Source organism: Platalea leucorodia, assembly GCF_965183815.1.
Source record: "Platalea leucorodia genome assembly, chromosome: 14".
Taxonomy (NCBI): Eukaryota; Metazoa; Chordata; class Aves; order Pelecaniformes; family Threskiornithidae; genus Platalea; species Platalea leucorodia.
In genome coordinates this window covers 10045595-10064980 of record NC_138836.1, presented here as the reverse complement: position 1 = coordinate 10064980, position 19386 = coordinate 10045595, and the positions used below count along the sequence as shown (strand labels likewise).

At 41.9% G+C, this 19386-nt stretch overlaps 1 protein-coding gene across 8 annotated transcripts in view; it reads left to right on the top strand.

Annotated features, from left to right (window-relative positions):
• The first annotated feature begins 84 nt into the window (after positions 1-84).
• The window catches only part of OGFOD3 (2-oxoglutarate and iron dependent oxygenase domain containing 3), a 44119-nt gene continuing 24817 nt past the window's right edge, over positions 85-19386 (top strand). For 6 of the 8 annotated variants that reach the window (XR_014229753.1, XR_014229754.1, XR_014229755.1 and 3 more), the window contains exons 1-6: positions 85-251; positions 598-815; positions 6553-6628; positions 13749-13813; positions 14414-14470; positions 15133-15190. Coding sequence is in view for 5 of the 8 variants with exons in the window: in XM_082326959.1 (XP_082183085.1) it covers positions 160-251; positions 598-815; positions 6553-6628; positions 13749-13813; positions 14414-14470; positions 15133-15190 (566 nt within the window). In the remaining 3 variants the exon portion in view is untranslated. Of the gene's footprint in view, positions 252-597; positions 816-6552; positions 6629-7592; positions 7636-13748; positions 13814-14413; positions 14471-15132; positions 15191-19386 lie in introns of all 8 variants that reach the window. The other 2 variants (XM_082326960.1, XM_082326963.1) reach the window with 2 other exon arrangements.

Here is a 19386-nt window from a genome sequence, read left to right as displayed (position 1 = left end):
CCCTCCGCCGCGGTGAGGCCCCTCCGCCGCTCCCGCCTCGGCTCTGTCACGGATTGCTCCTGCCTCTTTGTCTGAAGCGTCTCTGCTCGGCGGCCGATTGCTTTCCCCTGGCAGGCGGGAGAGGCGGGCCGAGCGCGTCGCTCCGTGTCGGCGGGCGCGATGGCTCCGCAGCGGCGGGCAGCGCCGCGGGGCCCCGAGAGCGGCGGGACGGCGGCGGGGCCGGACCGCGGGGGCCGCCGCCCCCACAGCAGGTACCCGGCAGGGCTGGCGGGCGGGGCTGGGGCCGGCGGCTGGCACCTCCCGCCGGTAGCGGCGGCCGCTGTCCCCGGGGGTGGTGGCGCGCAGGCCCGGCGGGCTGAGGGGAGCGGCCTGCGGCAGCGCTGTGGGAGCTCCTGTCGGGAGGCGGACTGTAACTTCCAATGAAAGAGGGATAAAAATTGCGGGTGTTTATAAATCTGTACGTGCATACTCAAAACGCGGGGTACCGGCTCTGGCCCTTGAGCGGCTCTGCCCGGTACCGGGCGGGGTAGCGGCCCCTCACCGGCGCGGGAGCCTGTCCCCCGCTTACCTGGGGCTGTCGCTGTGCTCCCTCCGTAGTGCCAAGAAGAGCAGAGGCCAGCAGGAGTCACGGCGGAGGTGGCTGAAGGCAGCGTTCCTCCTCTCGGCTGCTGCCCTCGGAGGCCTGCTGAGCTGGAGCTACCTGAGCGCCGAGGATGGGGTGACGGAGGTGCTGGCTCATCACAGCGAGAGCCTGCAGGACAAGTTCGTTGAGATCCCCTGCTCTGAGGACTACGACAGCCACAAAAGATTTGAAGGTACTTGGGTAGGATTGTCTGAAGTGGGATGAAGCAGTCTTCAAAGAACCGTAACAGGCTGGCTGCTGCCTGTCCGTTAAACCAAATGCGTTCTGCAAAACTCCCACGTTTCTAGCAGACACCTGGTCATTGTGTGCATTGTTTAAATCCCCAAATATTCGTGCCTCTTGGGCCAGCCCAGAAGTTGTTGTGTCTGCGAGGTTTTTCTGTCATTCCTACATAATTCTCTTCTGAAATGGCTTTGCTTAGGCTGTGTGAAATAAACCTTTTGCTAAATCTGTTTCTAGTGTCTTTTCATACTCTTGATTTCTGTGGTGAGTTTGTTACTGGTAAATGCCATACAGGGTATGGAATGGAACCAATTTAGGATATTGTCTGTGCCGCTAGCATGTGGTAATGGCACAAATGCCAGCTTCTGATACTGCTGTTTTGAGATGTGTGTGTGTGCAGGCAGCTTTTGATGCTGCCTGCAAAGCATTTCTCCTCTGTCTTTGTGTTTCAGCTGAGCCTGTTTTCTGTCAAATTGGTATTTGTCTCCCCTGGTGCTTATTTCTTTGGAGTGTTGATGTTGGATCTTCTAGAAAAATGGAAGCTTTTCACCTCTGATGAAGGACAGTGAGAAAATTGCAGTTTGCATGGATAAGCTATGCTGATGTTCTTTCAGATGTGCAAAGTGTACCTTGATGAACCTTTTGAGCTGGTACTGCTGCCAGAGAGCAGCTCTGCTCTTGCTTTTTGTCAGCCTACTCGTGTGTCTAGCAGTGTGTTGATTGATAAGCTATTGCATCTAAAAAAAAAAAAATTCTGAGTTAGTTTTTAGCCAAATCAGTTGTCTTTTCCGGTTTGTTTTGTGGCTGACAAAACACTTGCTGATACAAAGCCAGAGGCAGTGTGTAGGCTGGAGGAAGCTGCTTGGAGCTGAGGAGGAGCAAAGGTGATCAAAGGGCTGGAGAACCTGCCCTATGAGGAAAGACTGAAGGAGTTAAGTCTTTTCTCCTGGAGGAGAGAAGGCTTGGGGGGACCACACTGCAGTATTCTAGTACTTAAAGGGCAGCTACAGAGAGGAGGAAGGCTCTCCCTTCACAAGGAGCCACGTGGAGAAGACAAGGGGCAATGGGTACGAGTTGCACTGGGCAAGGTTTCATCTTGGTAGAAGAAAGAATTTTTTTTACAGAGAGACCAGCCAATCACTGGAACAACCTCCCCAGGGACGTAGTAGAGCCCCTATGACTGGAGGGTTTTGAGATGTAATTGGATGGGGTGTTAGATAATCTCATCTAGGCTCCCTTTCCCATGAAAGGCTGGACCAGGTGATCTGTTGAGGTCCCTTCCAGCCTGGGCTGTTCTGTGATTCTGCATTTTCTAATATTTTTCCAGTGCCAATTGTGGTAGAAGGTGTTCATTAAAGTGCAGCTTGGATGTGGTGCCCCAAAGATGTGGAGGTATTTCCCCTGCCCTGTTCAGGTGGCTGGTCCTGGTGCTATTGGTCAAAAGGCTTGTAATATAAAACAAAAATTTGTGTAGACTGTGGTCAGATAGTCTTTTTCAGTGCTGCTATTGTAGCATCTTGTTTGATGGGGTTTTGAAGGATTCATCCCAAATGTTACTGAGGCCAAGAAAACTGCTGTTGGGAAGCCACTAGCAGGAAAACTTCCTCAGTAGGGGGATTTTTTGACTGAGCACATGAAAACATATGTTCTGTTTTAACTTTTTGTAGTTACTACAAGGAGAAGCTGCTTCTGGTTTTATTTGCATAGTGCCAGGGCCAGAGAAAACTGCAGCCAGTGTTGCCACAGATTTGGTAGCTATGACAGAACTAAGGCTAAAAGTGTCTGCATTCTGCTACTAGGGCTTTTGCTTATCAAAAGAAACCCCCAAAACCAACAAAGCCTTATTTTGCCCTTCTCTGGTTCTCAGGGGAATTTTCTGAGCCGTGGACCTGTGGTCTTGGCAACCCCATCAGTTATTTGTTCCATCATAAGGAAGGCAGGAACTGCCTATCTCGGCCCAGGAAGGGGAATGAATGTGTTATCTACTCTCTTGATGTCATGAGGAGCAAGCTCTGCAAATGCTAACTGCAGGGTGAAGCGTGACCTCTCCTGGCTTTGTATGAGAATGATTGACGTGGCTGGTATCAGCCCAGGAGGAGCAAAGGCTCTCATCTTGTGCCAGTTTGTATTCTGGCGTTCTAATTAGATGTTTGCTTGCTGCTGCTTCTTAACTTCTGTGATTGATTTTGGCTTTTAGCAGGTGTTTTTACATGTGTTACCTGTATTATGCTTTCAGAAAGAGATCAGTGGTATTAGAAATGTGTGAACATGTGTGAAATGTGTTTTGTTAAGCAGTAACAAGGTAAGCTGCGGTAATGAACTTCGCTCGTTGTTTAACTCTTGTCTCCTGCTCGGTGCCCGCGAGAGGGTGGTGGTGAGCCGCCGAGCCTTGCTGTGCCCCCAAAGCTGGCGCCTCGCCCCGTGGGCGCGTTACTGATAGCTTAGTGAGGCAGTAAATGCGGATTATGGTTCTCTGCCAAACTGGATTCAGCTCCGGAGCTTTAGTCACTTCGTTGGAAATAGCTTTCTATCACTCAATAGCTTTTCATTCTCTATCTTTACTCTAGCTTGACATCCACAGCTGCTGGCTCTGTGTCAGAAGGAAGCACATTCCTATCATCACTTGGTGTCTGATGCTCGGCTGTAAAGTTTCCACAGCTAAGATGAGCTTTTTATTTATGCACCTGGCCCTGCTTCAAACTGAACTAGTGCAGCTGAGCTTCTACTTTGCTTCAAATGATATAGTAGTTGGTGTGACAGAGCAGTGGTTTTATTTCCATAGCACTGTCTGCCAGTAAACCTGCTTCATACAGAAATAAAATGTGTTATTTTTCAGAGGCCAAGCACTTAACTTATTATACTTGCAGAAGATAGGGTGTTCTGTGAGCACAGTCTCATCTGTGTTCTGAACCCCATGGCCAGACCTTGGCTGTTTCTGCTGTTTTGAGACATGGTTAACTACTTAAAACTAATGGGGCTACTAGTGTGTCTGATGAAGCTCCTGTGTAGTATCTTATGTGTGTTGACATATTGTGTCAGTGTACAAAGCATCCACGATCACTGCCTAGGAGACAGCTTTAAGATGCTTTTCCAGAGACTAGATCAGTGGATGTGGAAAGCAGAGAAGCCTGGGAGCAGTGGAGGAAAAGGTCTAGCACCTAGACTGCTGCTGTGGTTATGAGGATGGCATCCAATAAGTCTTTGCCTCCTTCTGTCCTGCTTTGCGATGGATCGTATTAGGGGGGCATCATGATGGGGCTTTTTTTCTCCTGTGAATCATCCCAGTCTTGGCAGTGTATGGTGCTTGGGCAAGTACCGCTTTAAGTAGAGGACAAAGCTGCAGTGCAGGCATTTGGACCCCAGCGTTACATTCTGTTTTCTCTGTGCTGAATAGGAGCAGGGGCCGTAGGGAGTACTTGTGGTTTTGCATGCTTTGGTATGCTCCTCCTTTACCTTGGTTGAAAAAAACCTCTTGGATCCAAAGCAGAGTGCCTTATTAGATAAGTGAATGATTTTGTGTCTACTAGGCACAAATTTGTGGAAGTTACTGGGTACTCTGTAATACTAAACTGAATTTCTCCTGAGTGCAGATTTTCCAAGTATGCTTTTAACACTTCAGTGCTCCCATGTACCATGGTCTCTTAGATAAAGATGACATGTTTCTTAATGCTAAAATTGTTTTCAAAGAGACTGTCTGATTTTTCCCTTAGCATTCATCCGGTGTGTTTGTGCCTTACTGTTGGTACCTGACTGACTTTACGCTGGACTGTCTTTTTCTTGTTTTTCTTCTCGGTTTGGAAAAGGTTCTGCTGTTGCCTTCAGAACACCTCCTGCTTCCAGTACTGTCTTTGCCAGAGACCCCAGGCACATAACAATTGCATAATTTCATAAGCACGTTCATATATTTTTTTTCACCTGGAACTCTTACTGCCTGCTTTTTACCATGAGCTTTTAAAATTAAATGTTAGATTTCTTAGCGATTAATTTTAAGAGACTTTTTTATCATATATGTCCAAGCTGTGTGCCTCAAGACACTTTTGTGCAAAGTCTCATATGAAAAGCTGCCCTTCAAGGTGTATTTGTATGGACACCCCATAGAGAATGTTATTTGCTTCCTTTTGACTCACATGTTTGGCGGGGTAGGGGGTTGAGCAGATCTGAAATATGCTGCTTGTACTCTCCTGGCAGTATGGCTGGAACATTCAAATTCATTACTTCTTTATGTCACCATTGCTTTTCCAGTGACTTCCAGTGGACAAATACAATGGTTCTTAGTGCTTGATTACAGGAATCTCTGTTAATAAACTGCATGATTTAGGGTTGAATACTGCAACATAAGTTAAATTCAGTTCTTTATGTTAATGCATGAACTAGCATGTATTGATGCTACATAAAGATCCTGTATGTATTCAGGAACCCTTGTTATCAGTCATGTCTTCCTCATGGCTTGAGCTGCTTGTGTTCTAACCAATTTTTTCAGTTTTTCTTTTGTCAAGTAGTGATTTCACTCCTGTCTGAGTGTCGTTCTCTCTTTTCTGTTATTAGCATGGTGGTGCTCAGGCGTTACGTCCACTGCAGTGTGCATCCAAGTATGTCTTGTCTTCTGCATCTCATTTTTCTCCAGGACAATTGAGCTTCTTTATCCTGTTGAGACTGTTTGGTTTTGGGACAGAACTCTTCATTTTGTGTGTTGTACCCAAGGGTGGGGTGTACTGGACCTTCGTCTGAGTTGAAGACTTACTTGGACTGTAATAGAAAATGTTTTGTCTATGGACACGTGGTATTAGGGGGGTTTAGTTGCTGGAGGTCTTGGCTGATTTTGGAACTGTCAGCCTGAGATGGAAGGATCCATGTGGCGCTGCTGAGCCTTCCAGTCCTTGCCCTGCCAGTCCAAAGGCTAGAATAGAGTGTGTGAGATTAAATCATCCAAGATCATCTTCCTTCCAGAGACCAGTTATATAAACAGGAACTTTTGTTTTCACTACTACTCTTGAGAAGAAGGGCAAAAATCACTGGATCTGTCTGTCTTGCTGCATATACATTGAGATACAGGTGCATCTGATACCACCTTACTAAACAAAGGCCATTTCCTCTAGCCTGAAGCAGTAGATGTGCACAGGAACATCAGTAAGTCAATTTTAATCCCAAGTTCATAACAAACTTGTAAAGACTTGTAACAAACTTAAGGTTTCTAAGAATTGTTTTCAGATCAACAGGAAAAGTAGTTTGTTTTTAAAAGCACAGTATCGCTGTGCATTTTGCTTAACCTAAGCGCTGGAAGCTCTGGGTCATGCATGACAGCCACATCTCCAGTGGCTGTTGAGATTCATTCCTTTCAGATCATCTCCGTTCTGTTGAATTGCGTTCTGAACATAGCAGGAAATAACTTGTCACCTTAGCAGCCATAACAGGGAAAGCGATGTAGCTTAGGTGAGTCCTGGGGACTTGAATCTGTGCAGAAGCACCAGTGACATTGGCTGGCTGGTGTTCTCTCTGATTGTGGTGTGAAACACATCGAAACGGAGATGTAACTTTCTTGTAGTTTAAGTGATCTAAAATATTCTGAGATTGCAATATCCCTTCGAATGTTGTGAATCTGAAAGGGGAATAGGAGGATATTAATAGAGATTTGTTTTGAACCTTGTTTGAAAGATAATTTCTTTTTTCTTTTCCTCTTTGTTTTCTAGGGTGCACTCCTAGAAAGTGTGGAAGAGGTGTGACCGATGCAGTAATCACAAGGGAAGAAGCTGAAAGAATCCGTAGGTAATTTTTCTTTTAGCTCTTTTAACTTCTATGAGCACTTACTTTAATGACAGTGTGCCCATGTTTACGGTGTAGCACAAAGCTCATTAGCTGAAGGAGGATGGGTTAAACTGGTTAAAACACAAAAATTTCTTTTTTTTTTTTAAAAGCCATTTTCCATTTTTGCTGTAGTGGAGGCAGTTCTCTTTCATACTGAGTCTGCCTAGCTCTGTGGGACACGAGCATTGTAGAGAAAAAAGGAAAATTAATTAAATAAGTTTTAAAGGAATTTCACTTGGCCTTCTGTTCCATTTGCCCTTTAAAAATAGAACAAAGCAACATAAGCCTCCTTTCAGCTGAGTCTCTTTCTGGGTAATTATGAGCTAGTGCTGACCCTATAGTCCTCTATGGACACTAAGTCGTGAGTTTTAATCAAATAGTAGGGGACACTGTCAAATTATGCAGTTAGAAAAGTTATCAGCCTCTCTGTGATTTGCACTTGATAATCATGTAAGTGGGGAATATCACTGTAATGCTCGAAGCGATATGCAGCTTGTGTAAGTGCTTTGTTTACTTGTCGGGCCGGTTACTCTGTGATTTCAAATTCAGCTGGGCTCCTGATTTTGATACAGCGTTTCTGCATTTTACAGCTTTATTTGTACTGCCCCTAAGAATCAAGATTTGGGGTTTTTTTATGTTTAATCTTACTTGGCCAGAATGTATTTGAAAGACGATGCTTCTGGGGGTGCTTTGGGGATTTATGGAGGAGGGCTACCAGCTCAGAAATGTTCTGCAACATAGATCCTTATTTTCATGACAGACTGCAAGCGTGTTTCAGCTAAATGGCAGCTTCTCTTCTCAGCTCAATCGCGTTATATCTGATGCATCAAATAACACTTACTGAAGAGTTACATGTAAATAATGACATTAAAGGACAAAGTAATCGGACTTCAGTTCTCACCTGAGGTTATTGTTTTGCCTGCAGAATAGCAGAGAGGGGACTGTCCTTGGGAGGATCTGATGGAGGGGTGAGCAGTGTCCTGTTACTTTTTACATTCTTTTACTGCCAAGGCAAGATCATAAATGCATTTTGGGGGCTAGAGGAGATGGAGAATTTTTCCTTCCATTCAGACTTGGAAAAAAATTTGTTTGGAAAGTTATTTTATCTCCCATTAATACTTCTGCTAGCAGTATAATTTGTGACTTCTGAAATACAGTTGACATTTTGTATTATTCGGTTTAGTTATTTATAGTGCCTCTCTTGAACTGATTTTTTGTCTTCTCCATCTGGAAACAGTTACTATAGCAGAACTGCACAAGTTTGACTTCTGAAACTAAATTACAGTGGTTCACCACATCATGAAAAGACTGGTTTTGTGTAGTGACAAAAAATACCATGTAATGTCTTAAGTAGACCTTTGAATAATATTCTTTAAAAACAAAACCAAAACCGCTTTTGACAAGCACATTTATTTTAATTTCTTTCCCCTGTCTTTGTTCTCAGGATGTTTTTATGTATGAACAGAAACTATTTCTTGAGTATTTGTAAACACAGCCACTTCTTTAGGCCTCTGCTGAATTAGGGCATATATTAGCAGAAAAGGAAAAAGGTTTTGATGAAAAAATAAGACTTTATTGTCCTTGTCATTGCTGAGAAAGACCTGCAAAAATATAACCCAAGAAACTTAAGCAGTGCTGCCCATCTGAAACAATAAATTTAAAAGATTTAACATTCTCTGTTCAGTTCTGTCAGGATCTCTTGGATTTTTTTTTTCAGTTCTGTGGTTGTGTAATTTGCCGCTTCGCCTAGGTTACTCTGCCTGTGGGGACCTACTACTTAACTCCTGTCATTAGTGCTGTCAAGCGGGTTTCCTATCCTGTTCTTTCGGCACCTACATTTGATTTTTCATTAGACCTCCACAAAGAGGGATTAGAAGAGCAGTGTGTAACACAGACAGCTTCATGGGTTTGGACCACAGAAAGCTGGTGTCCAGCTGGGGAAACTGAGACAGAGAAGGCTTGGAAGAGACATGAGGGGAGGTGAACTTGCTGCCCGATGCACAGAGCTGGGCAGGGGTCCTGAGCTGGCTCACTTAGACAGCAAGCCAGAGTATCGGACAAATATAAATCCATCATCTACATCATTTTGGAAGCATCATTGTGAGGTTTTATTTTAAAGGGGAGGGAAATGGGAGGGGAAAGAAGATTCTATTGCTGCAATAAAATAAGCCTGTTAAGAAATCTGATGTCCGTTGAGAACTCTGGGCTCTGATCCAAGCCTTCTCACATTTCTCATAATCTGTAAATGTGAGAAAGTTATTGCATGCTATTACTCCTTAGGGAAAGGTGCAAGAAGAAAGTTGTGTAGTAGCGCATTGAGGCCTTATCCAAAATAGTGTATAAACCCTGAAAGATGCTTAAAAACAAGAGCTGACCAGTGTTTCTGGGAGATCATGTTTAGGAGAAGCCTTTTAATGCAGTCTTTCTACCTAGTTTTTTATGCCTCTCTCCCTTGTTCTGCTATTTTCCTTTTTCAATGTGTTGCTTGTGTATTCCCGATGTCATGGAGTGAATCTCTTCCCAATAGTGCTATCTCTGCTCCCAGATGTCATTAAATACTGATGGGATGGGTGGTGATGATGTATAGATGAAACTGTCTTTCTTCACTTGAGCCTTTTAGCCTCTTTTCAAATCTTTTATCTACAAACATACAAAATGTTTCAAGCCTTACTTCATCTAGCTATGTCTCCTGTATGCCTCTCAAGCTTCAAGCCTGTTGAATTAGGTCTGGCTTGTTGCTTTAAATTTCTTAGGCTTTAGAGTGAATAATTCTGTCTAATTATGTCTGTTGTTCTAAGACTAATTTTTTCCTTAAAAAAAATCCTTAAATAACACCTTGTTTCTGTTTAATTCTTTTTAATTCTTTCTTTAGCCACTTTGATCTTTCCACTATTCCAAATAAAACTTCTTCAGGTTTCTACTGGGATGCAGACTGCATTTTCATTCTCTCTGATTCACTCTCTCCGATTCTGTTAACCCCTTCTTAAGCGACATGTCTGATTGTTCTGGGTTTGGTTTTGTGGGTTTTTTTTTGTCTGTCATACTTCTTATATTTTGAATTCACGGAAATGGATTTGTGTCTGTGTGTCTGGATATAACTTAATGATTTAAAGACCTAAACTTGCAGTTTGTGACTCTCAATTCTCTCCTCCCTTTGTTTGCTGCCCTTTCTGCTTCCTTGGAGGACTGAAGTATAGCACAAAAGCTTGTTTCCCTTTCCATCCTTTTGTGTTGAGAAAGATCTGGCAAACATCTGAATTATTGAAATCTCCCAGGAGTCATGCCCCAGTTGTCATGCGGAGCTTTCTTTCTTATCTTCCTTCGTAATTTTTCCTAGATTTATTTTTACTTACGCACGCAGACACAGAGTGAGCCTAGAAGAGGCCATTGTAATCTTCTAGTCTTAACTTTCAGCAGGATCCAAACAGGGGCATCTTTTCCACCAGTGTGCTGCTTTCCCTTGTACCTCTCTGTCTCTGTAAAATAGTTTTACACTCTGTTCCTTATTCACAGAATGCGAATCTCATCAGTTCGCTTGATGCTTGCCTCAGCTTAGTTTTTTTCTTCTTTATAAAGATAATGACATTTCCCTTTCTTCCCTACCTAATATTTTCTTGCATGTTACCCCTGCTTGCATTACCACTTTAGTCATGACTCATTCATTCAAGTCTTTGTAGGTGCTGCCATCATAACATCGCTCTAGTGTAAATGAAACAACTCATTTACTATCAGATCTATTGGCATTTATTTACAAGCCCCAGAAAAGAAATCCCTTGGTGCAGCCAGTCAGCTGCAGTCTGTTTCCTTTGTTGCAGCAAAACCGGCAGGAGTAGCCACCTAGACCTTCCTTTTGCAGGGGGAAAATTAAATTTCTTAATCACTGGGAGAAGCAAACGACCTGTGTAGCTGTGATGCCAAACAAGGGTTTCTGATGTGGGCCCACCAACCCAGGCATACAACAGTGGTTCTGCAGACCATATCCCTCCTTATTCTGCTTTCAGTCCTGCCAGCCAGACTCTGAAGTTCTCAAAATGCTGTCAGCTCTGCCTTTTCCCGGGAGAAGATAAAGCCTCTGCATAATACTTGTCCTATCTCAGACCTCTACTACAGGCTGCATGGTTTTTTCCTTCCGAATTAGCCTCCTGATAGCACTCAGGAAACACATACTTGAGAGGAGTGAAAGACATACTTGGCAGTGTGTCTTCCACTTTACTTACAGCTGTGCATTGGTGTGATTATCTAGACATAACTCTAGGAAGCTGGAGAGGAACTGGCTGTGTCTAATCTGTATCTGGTGTAAACTTGTACTGGACACTATAGCCAAATATTGTATTTAATTTCCACAGTAATGACCTGTGACTCCAGCTGAGCGATGTATAAATTAGATTGGTTCCACTTGTGTCTCACAATTGACCAGAGTAACTTTGAAGAGGCATTACCTTAAGAATGTAACCCTGGCCCCCCTGCTCCCAGGATTCAAGCGGGGAAGGGTATTTAAAGGTGGTGGTGTTTTGAGAGTCTGTGTAAGACTGCCTGCAGTGACAGCCGGTTTGATGCTGCCCAGGAATCGGTGTCCATGCCGAACCTCCATTGCTCTTCCTTCTCAGCTCGAGTGTGTGAGCGTTCCCGCAGAATTGGGGAATGTGGGACAAACAATACCGCAGGTCCAAAAGAGCATATATTTGTGTTTTATTTTTTTTTGAAGGAAGTTCAGTTTCCTTTCTATAGAAGCTCCGTAAACCAGGACATTGGGGTAGTTCTGTTGAACAGTCTCTTGGAAATAGGTGTGTGGATATGTGTGTTTGCGGTGTTCCTGCCATCTTCAGATAAACTTTGTAGAGCTTTCAGCCTGGGAACACTGACCTGAAGGGCAGGCGGACCCTTGATCAGATGGCTGAACTGGAGTAACGGTGTTGACACAGGCTTCCACCAAGGCGTTCTCCTCAGTGTGGGAAATGATGCTGAAAATGTTTAATGTTCTGAAATAAATGCGTTTCAGTTTCTTTCCAAGGTAGCTGTTAAACAAATAGCTCTGTGCTCATGTGTAATCAAGTCCTTGTCTATGTTTGGCGCTCAGTTGTTTTCCTCTGTTTGAAACAACTCAGAAGGATATTTCTTTTTCAGGTTCCCTTTTCAGTCTTCTTCATCTGTCTTTTCTAGGCTTTGTATCATAGCTATTATTTTTTCAGCTATGAATACCTACAGTTCTTGGGGGCGTCTTTTATTGATTCATTTGGTCATTTTGGATCTTCCCAACTGTAATTATCTGGTGCTTGAAGAGTGAGAAGAAATGTGTACATTTGGAAAGCATGTTGAAAGTATTTGAAAGGCAATTTGTTTTTAAATTAAATTCATCTTTTCAGATGTGTCCTGCTTCTTCTCCTTATAATCTACTTTAGCATGATCACAAGTATATTTTTGAAGCTACACGGGAGCAGTTTTACTTCTTCTAGCTGTAGCTTGGGTTATTGTACAGAACCAGAAACCAATAAATGAAAATATTTTGCTTCTGAAGCTTGAGTAAAGCTTATTAGGAGAATACTTGTTTTCATAGCAGTCCTCTGAAGTTTTTGGAGAACTTCTATGGGAAGGGGAGGTCTGAAAAGCTCATGCTATGTCCACTTGAATAGCTCGTTACTTTATATATTTTTAAAGCTTTCTTCAGGGGTAAATAGAATGATTTGGGTAGGTTTATTAAAAGGAGGTTGTTACTATCTCTTTTAAAAGGCGACTTTAGTGGAGTTCCCCTGATTCAGCTCTGAAGCTCAGCGCAATTGAGCCTGCAGCAATTTTCTTTTGCTGAGATTGTCATGGGTGTCTTCCTCCAAGATGATCCAGAGGAGGAGGGAGAAAAGCGCTTTGAGACTAGAGGTGAACGTGAAGCTGTATCGCTAGCCTGGCATTGCCGCTCTGGCGCGTCTGTGCGCCGGTGACTTGCTGCTGCTCCTTCACCAGCCTGTCTGTGTTGGGGTGGAGATACGCAGTGGCTTCAAACAGTACTGTTCCAACCATGCCCAGAAATTCCTGTTGCTGGTAAGATGGAAGTTATAATTCTTTCCAGGCAGCTCACCTAGTGGCGTTGTTATTGTTTGGATTTTTAGAATAATGTGAATGGTATGTGGTTTATCAAGAAATGCCAAATTCCAAGACGAGTGCTTTTGCCTGGATATTGTATATCAAAGATGTCATGACTTTGGTGCCAGTCAGGTTAATTAACTGTTGCTACTTGATATTTCCAGTACAAAAAAAAAGACTGCTATTAAAAAGTCATATTTTTAAATTCTGTTTAACTGATGCAAAACAAACGTGTTTTGTGGACAGCAAGGGACATACAAAAGTGTACTTTATTCCATTTAGAGAAATAATTTAAAGTCCTGAGAGGTAGTTCTCTATCCTGGCAAATCTGAATACTAATCTTTTCAGCTTGGTCTGGAGCTCAGTAGATGTGTTTGGCTTGAATCGGATGAAGAAACGGATTGAATTTTCATATGTAAAAACTTTTCGCTCTTTGGTTTTCTTTTACAGTGGTTTAGAAATTGGGGGAAAGGAAGTTTGGCTCTAGTAAGCCTTAGAATTATAATTGTTCTTTTAAACAGACTTTTATGGCCGTATTAAATATGAGAAGTATACAGGAACTCATGGTGAAGAAGTTTTAATAACAAATGTTGAGCAATATAAATATTAGTGCTGCTATTTGAGCACTTCACAAATATTGGAAAATTAGTCATCTTTGTGTGGAAGGGAAATGTCTTCAAGAAGGGGTCCAGGAACACGGTGTCTTACCCCGAGCCCATGGAGGAAGACTGGCAATTCTGTATGTCAGACCTGAATCTGGGGAATAGCAGTGCTGTGCTTTATTCATAGTACCTTCCTCTTTTGTGCGTCTATACAGCAAACTGAGGGAAGTCTGTAGTTGTAAAGTAAGCACTAGTATTGTGAACCTGGATGCTAGAAACTAGTATTTTTACTTGGGAGGCTGTGGAAAGTGAGACCCAACTTGGGACAGTTATTAAAGGTCATAGTTAAATAATGATAAAACCTTTACACGCTCCTTTTCCTACTTTTTTGTTTCCTTTCCCAGGCATCAATTTTGGACTTGCACTCTGGAGCTCTTTCACTGGGGAAGCATTTTGTTAATCTGTACAGGTAAAATGGGACTGTGGCTTGCTGCCTCTTGTTATCCTACGCCTTCAGTGCTCAGTGCCTTTTCAGATTTCTCAAGCCCTGTGGGCTGGGGTTAGTAATGACAAACTGTAGAAGTTTTAGATTCACCACAGCTTCTGTGACCAGTTAAAAAGCTTTCATGGCATGAAAACCAATCTCTTGTTGAACTGGGCTCTTTGAAAGCTATCATTACCTTTATTTTCAGAGTTCTTGCACCAGTAAATAACAGTATTTTTTTCCCAGTTATAGTCTAGTTTGTCAGCAGTGGAAGAAATGAAGTAGTCTGAACTTTTAAAAAAGAATTTGAATCTATGTGCTTGTTTTATTATATGGGAGGGGATTTTTTTTCATGCCTGGGGAATTGCATTATCAGTTGCTACACGTTGATCCTGTAATCTTTTAACATTTAATCTTTGAGCAATGCTTTGGAAACGCTCAAAAGCACCTGTAGGATTTTTTTTGTATTGTGTTTTCATTTATTGATTGTGGGTAAAGCACAGATGGGGGTGAGAATGCATCTTGGTATTACTGAGGCAGTCTGATTCAGCAACTCCTCTTTTAGACTGTTGTTTAATTTTTCAGGTACTTTGGGGACAAAATTCAAGACGTCTTCACAGAAGAGGATTTTGCATTATATCGGTAAAGATTTTCAATAACTGTTGAATGAACCACAAAACATAACTTTTTTTTTTGTAGAGTGCAGGTTGTGAGGGGATTGTCCTTTGGATTCAGACATACAATTGAATTTGCAGCTCAAAATAGTAATCTCTGAGAATTAAGATGCCTTGAGGAAAATAAGTAAAAGGACCTTTTGGTGACTACCTGATAAATAACATCTGCTGCTTTGAACTTAGCCGCACTACCAATGTCAGGACAGTACTGGTGGTGTCAATGTAATCGAATGATGGCGGCACGACGTATTTCCATTTCTGCGTAAGGGGTTGATGCCAGCCCTGCAAGCAAGGAGAGCTGCTTCATCTGAGTTTTGTGGTTATTTGCTGGAACATTACAGCTGGGATGTAAAATCCTTTAGCATTAACTCCTATTGCACACACGTTATCCAAGAGGTGCTGTGTTAAATGATAGAGACGATCCTATGCTATTATTACATTAGAAACTTGGGGGGTTTTGGGTGAAGAGTAGCAAAACATTAAAAACGGTAAAGCAGGAAGTGGAAGGATTTCAAATTACTAATGTTCTGGCCTGAGAAGCGGAGCATACTTTCCCTCTAAGAAGCCAGAATATGAAATAGGGCTATAATGTAATAGCTTTGCCATCTGATGCTTTTAGCTTTCTTGTAGACCTGCTCATATGCTTAACGAAGACAACAAATGCGAGGAGTTCCATGTGTCTGCAAAGGTGTGTGGCCAAAGTTTAGGAACAAGCATTCTTTATTGACTAGACACAATAATTCTGTAGTTATGCACTTCAGTTGCTTTCTCGTAATTTAAAATGTATCTGGCTTGAACATTTTAACTCTTTTTTTTCTTGCCTTTGTGAAGGAATATGACCTCCCTCAAGTGGTGGAAGTAGTATTAAGTAGCTAAATAGTTAGCTATTAGTTCTGTTAGTATAGTAATTTTATTTGTCTTAAAAAATTAACCACTTAAAGCTTATTTCTGTTCAACAACTATTTTTAGATACTATTGTCTTCATAGATGAACTCCTTCAAAATGTGTTTACTTCTTACAAAAATGAGGTGCTTCCTTGATTATTATTGAACTTTGACTGTGCAAAGAAAACATATAGTCTCTGACTCACCAAGATAGTGGGGAATATTTTGAAAATAGTCTTTGTTTTGTCTTCCATTCTGTAGAAGATCAAAGAATCTGTAGAAATAACATGAGTGTATGGAGAGAGTGTCTTAGCAAAGCGTATTTGTTTCATATTAACAGAAACATTCAGATTTTCAATAATTTTTATGAATTTCTGATGAGACAGCTGCTAGGCAATATCAATATTCCATTGATACTTCATGCCAATATAGGGGATGTTTCAGTCTGCTGGATATGAATCTAATACAAAATAGATTATTAAATGCTTCTGTTCATATTAATGGCAATGCTTTAACATGGGCTGTGGTACTTTATGTCCTTCATTAATGATTTTATGCTATTCTTGGGAGCGCTTATCTTCATTACTTTCACTTGCCTACCAAGGTCAGTTTAAAAATACACTCTTGAGAGAAATAACTAAATGTAATTCATGTCCAAGTATTACTGATTGCAACAATAACAAATCTGAGTAGGCGTTCTGAGCCGGGAGGCTGGTTTCTAAACTGTCTCTGTCAAAATTATGTTGCTTCGGATTCAGTTATGGTTTCTAGGCTGATGCTTTAACCACCATCTGCCAAGCGTATTACAGCAATTGCTCTTGTTTCACATAATAGATGCATCTTTATCCAGAAGAGGCCTTTAAATCTGGATGCTTGGTTTAAGGGTTGTGACTTCAGCAGAAAATGGCACTATCAAAGATTTATTCCAAAAATGTTACAACTTATTGAGGTAGAGACATAGAAGGATCAGAGGAAGAGCTGATAGCTTGCTTTCCCCCTTTATTCGTTCTGCACGTGTGATTTCTGGTAAAACCTTCTGGCAGTAGAAGAGCAGTGCTTTGCTGCTTCTGCTGCCTCTGGTGCTTTTTGCTGGGAACAGCGTGGAGATGCTGACAAGCGGGCTGGAGAAGCTGTTGTTTTGCAAGGCTTTGCGTGTTCCTGTCGTCATACTTGCATCGTGCTTTGCAGTGACTCCTAACAGTGCTTTTTTTTTTTTTTTTTTTCTGGTCTGGCAGAGCCTGTATCTTACAGAACCTTTTCTGTGGCACTTCTGGTTCTCTTACTCAGTCCTTTATGCTGCTGATACATTAAGCTGGCAACTTTGCAATCTAGTGAACTTCCTTTCTCTTAAGTTGTATGTTCCTTAGGCTTCTAGCTACTTCATTGGCTTTTTTTTTGATTCCTTATCACCGTGACTCCAAAATAGATTTCAGTAACTGCTTTTATAGAAGGCGGCCATATGTTCTTTTCCGGGAGTTCTGTGCTGCCTTTCCCAGAGTCTGGCCTGTGCATTTTGGTACTATCCAGTGACGGAGTGCAAACGTACAAGGACTGCTGCTGACAAATTCTGGGAGGGATTCATTTTTTGCTTACGTTGTTGACTGGGTGCTGTACTCATCTATTGATTGCTATAGCAGAGCTCTGTTTAGTGCATCTGATCAGTGCCAGGGTACACCCTAAGCAGTCTGAGTGAGAGAATAGTTGCTGTGTTTATGAAAATTAATGCTTAAGTTCTCCAGCATAAAGAAGGATTCTCTTTGTAGCTCTAGTACACCAGCGCTCTCCCTACAGTTTTTGATATATGAGGGACATGGAGGAAAATGTATGAAGAATGAGTGGGCCAGGATGAAGAAGGGAGGGGAGGCTCCTGCCTGAGGCTCCGGCTTCTTCTGGGTGCATATGAGCAGTGGCCGAGGGAACAATGTGGCTCTTACTGTACCGGATCCAAGGTAGCCACAATTTCTGGGCTCATTCATTCCTTCCTTGATAGCGCCTTCTAAGCTGAAATTTGGCTGATCTTGTCACCTCATTTACATATGAAGTACAACGCGTTTGTCCTTAAGTATTTTACCAATAGACTACATAGGCTGTGCCTGGAATAGCAGGGAAGGGAATGGAAAGAAAAACTTGCAGTCCTGATATCGATAAATGTTGAAATGGCCAGGTCAGTGGAAAGCAGGCTGTACAGAAGAGTTTTTATAGGCTAAAAAGTGACTTTATACTGTTTTTGAAAACAGCTACATGCTGTATTTGGCATACGTGGCACAGAATGAGCTGAAGTAGACAGATGCATGTGTTCAGATACATCCTTTACAGGATTCTAGGGAACACTTTGATCACTAAAAGAAGTCATGCCTTTGCTCCTACTGCAAGGTAAACATTTGATTCACAGCATAGTTAAACCATTAAGTTTATTTTCCTTTTCTTTTGGTAACCTGTTGGTGGCCAGCCCAAACCAAGTAGACTTTTGGTTGCTGTTTTTGTCTATTGGGAAGAGTTGAGTAGAGCTTTGCTTCCTGCTTGGTTTGTAAAACGTGCAGTCTTGCCCAACGCCATTGCACGGAAGTCTCAGAGGAGTGAAGCTTTAACGGAGCCTTATAAACACCAGACAGCAAATCTTAATAGAAAGCTTTTAAAAGTGGAAAAGGAATCAGCCTGAAAGAGGAAGCAGTACTGCTTAGAGAGCAATACAACTACTGGAGATTTAAAGTTGTGTCAAGACTGTGGCCTAACTACTTCAGAGTAGATATATTCCAGCTGGCTGATGCAACTGGCCACCCAGTGTCAGAGCCAGGGAATAAGCTGCTTTCGTATTTGTGGGTTAGGCTATTAATTCTTCTGTTGGGTTGTTCAAAGTGCCAGCTGCCCTCGATTCATGACAAAGTGAAATGAGTAATTACATTTAATGCGTTTTGGGAAACATAAGGCAGCCTCTGCTGAAGTCCTACTTCTTGGAAAGAAAACAGAGAAAGATCAGGCTCCCACAGGCCTGAGGAAGGACCTGTAGATCCTTTCCTGATTTCAGTTTTACAAACTCTACCACAATGTAGCTCCCATCTTGAAATCTCAGTTCACGCAGCCACGTAAACACCTGAAAATCTCAGCTCGAACTTCATTTAATGGTTTTGGTATTTCACATGTAAAATAGCTTGAATTGACCCCTAAAGCTTAGACCCTTAAAAGTGTAAAGTGAAACAGGTTAAAAATCAAATCTGTATGTCTGTTTTTGTTTTTATGTCTATTTTGGGGGAGGGACAAGATGTGAACAGAATGAATATTTAGGATTTTTTTTTAGTACTTGTGGAAATAGTTTTTAAGAGGTGACTTTCACAGCCTAATGCTGTAGGTCTGGTTTTAGTTCTGTCGCTTCTTTTTAGTCACTGTTTAAGTTCCCTAGAGAAATACTTGGGAAAAACTTCCCTGAAAATTATGCTGAAGTTCAGTACTACCCAGTGGAGAAATAAATGTCTGATGCAGAAAAGATGCAAAACTACTAATGTAATTCCATGCACAACTTCAGAAGTGTGTTCACTCAGAGTATCTTGTTTGTGTGCCGCTTTTGAAGCACTTAGGAAGGAAGAAAAGGAAGACTAATATAACAGCTAAGAATGTGTTAAAATTGGGAGAAAACAATATAAAGATTTTAAGAAGCATAGAGGATTACATTTTAAAAAAACCCAATGTTTTCATTTCATCTCATTGTGTTATTGCATTCTTTGCTGGTTTTTAAATTTCCTCGTAGTTAAATACGTACTAGCTGTATGTGCTTACTGGTGGGATTTGCCAGTGGTATTCCTCATTAATCACAAATCTCTTTTCTTTCAAAGCAGCATTGACCGAACTAAGGCTGGCAGTTTTAGATGTTCCTGTTCTAGCCCTGTGCAGTGATATCTGTCCTGAAAGATGGATGCTGCTATATAAGCAGTTCTGTATAGTAACGCATGTGTGATTATTTGTCTTCATAATCTTAAAAATAAAAACCATGTTCTTTTCTTCTGGT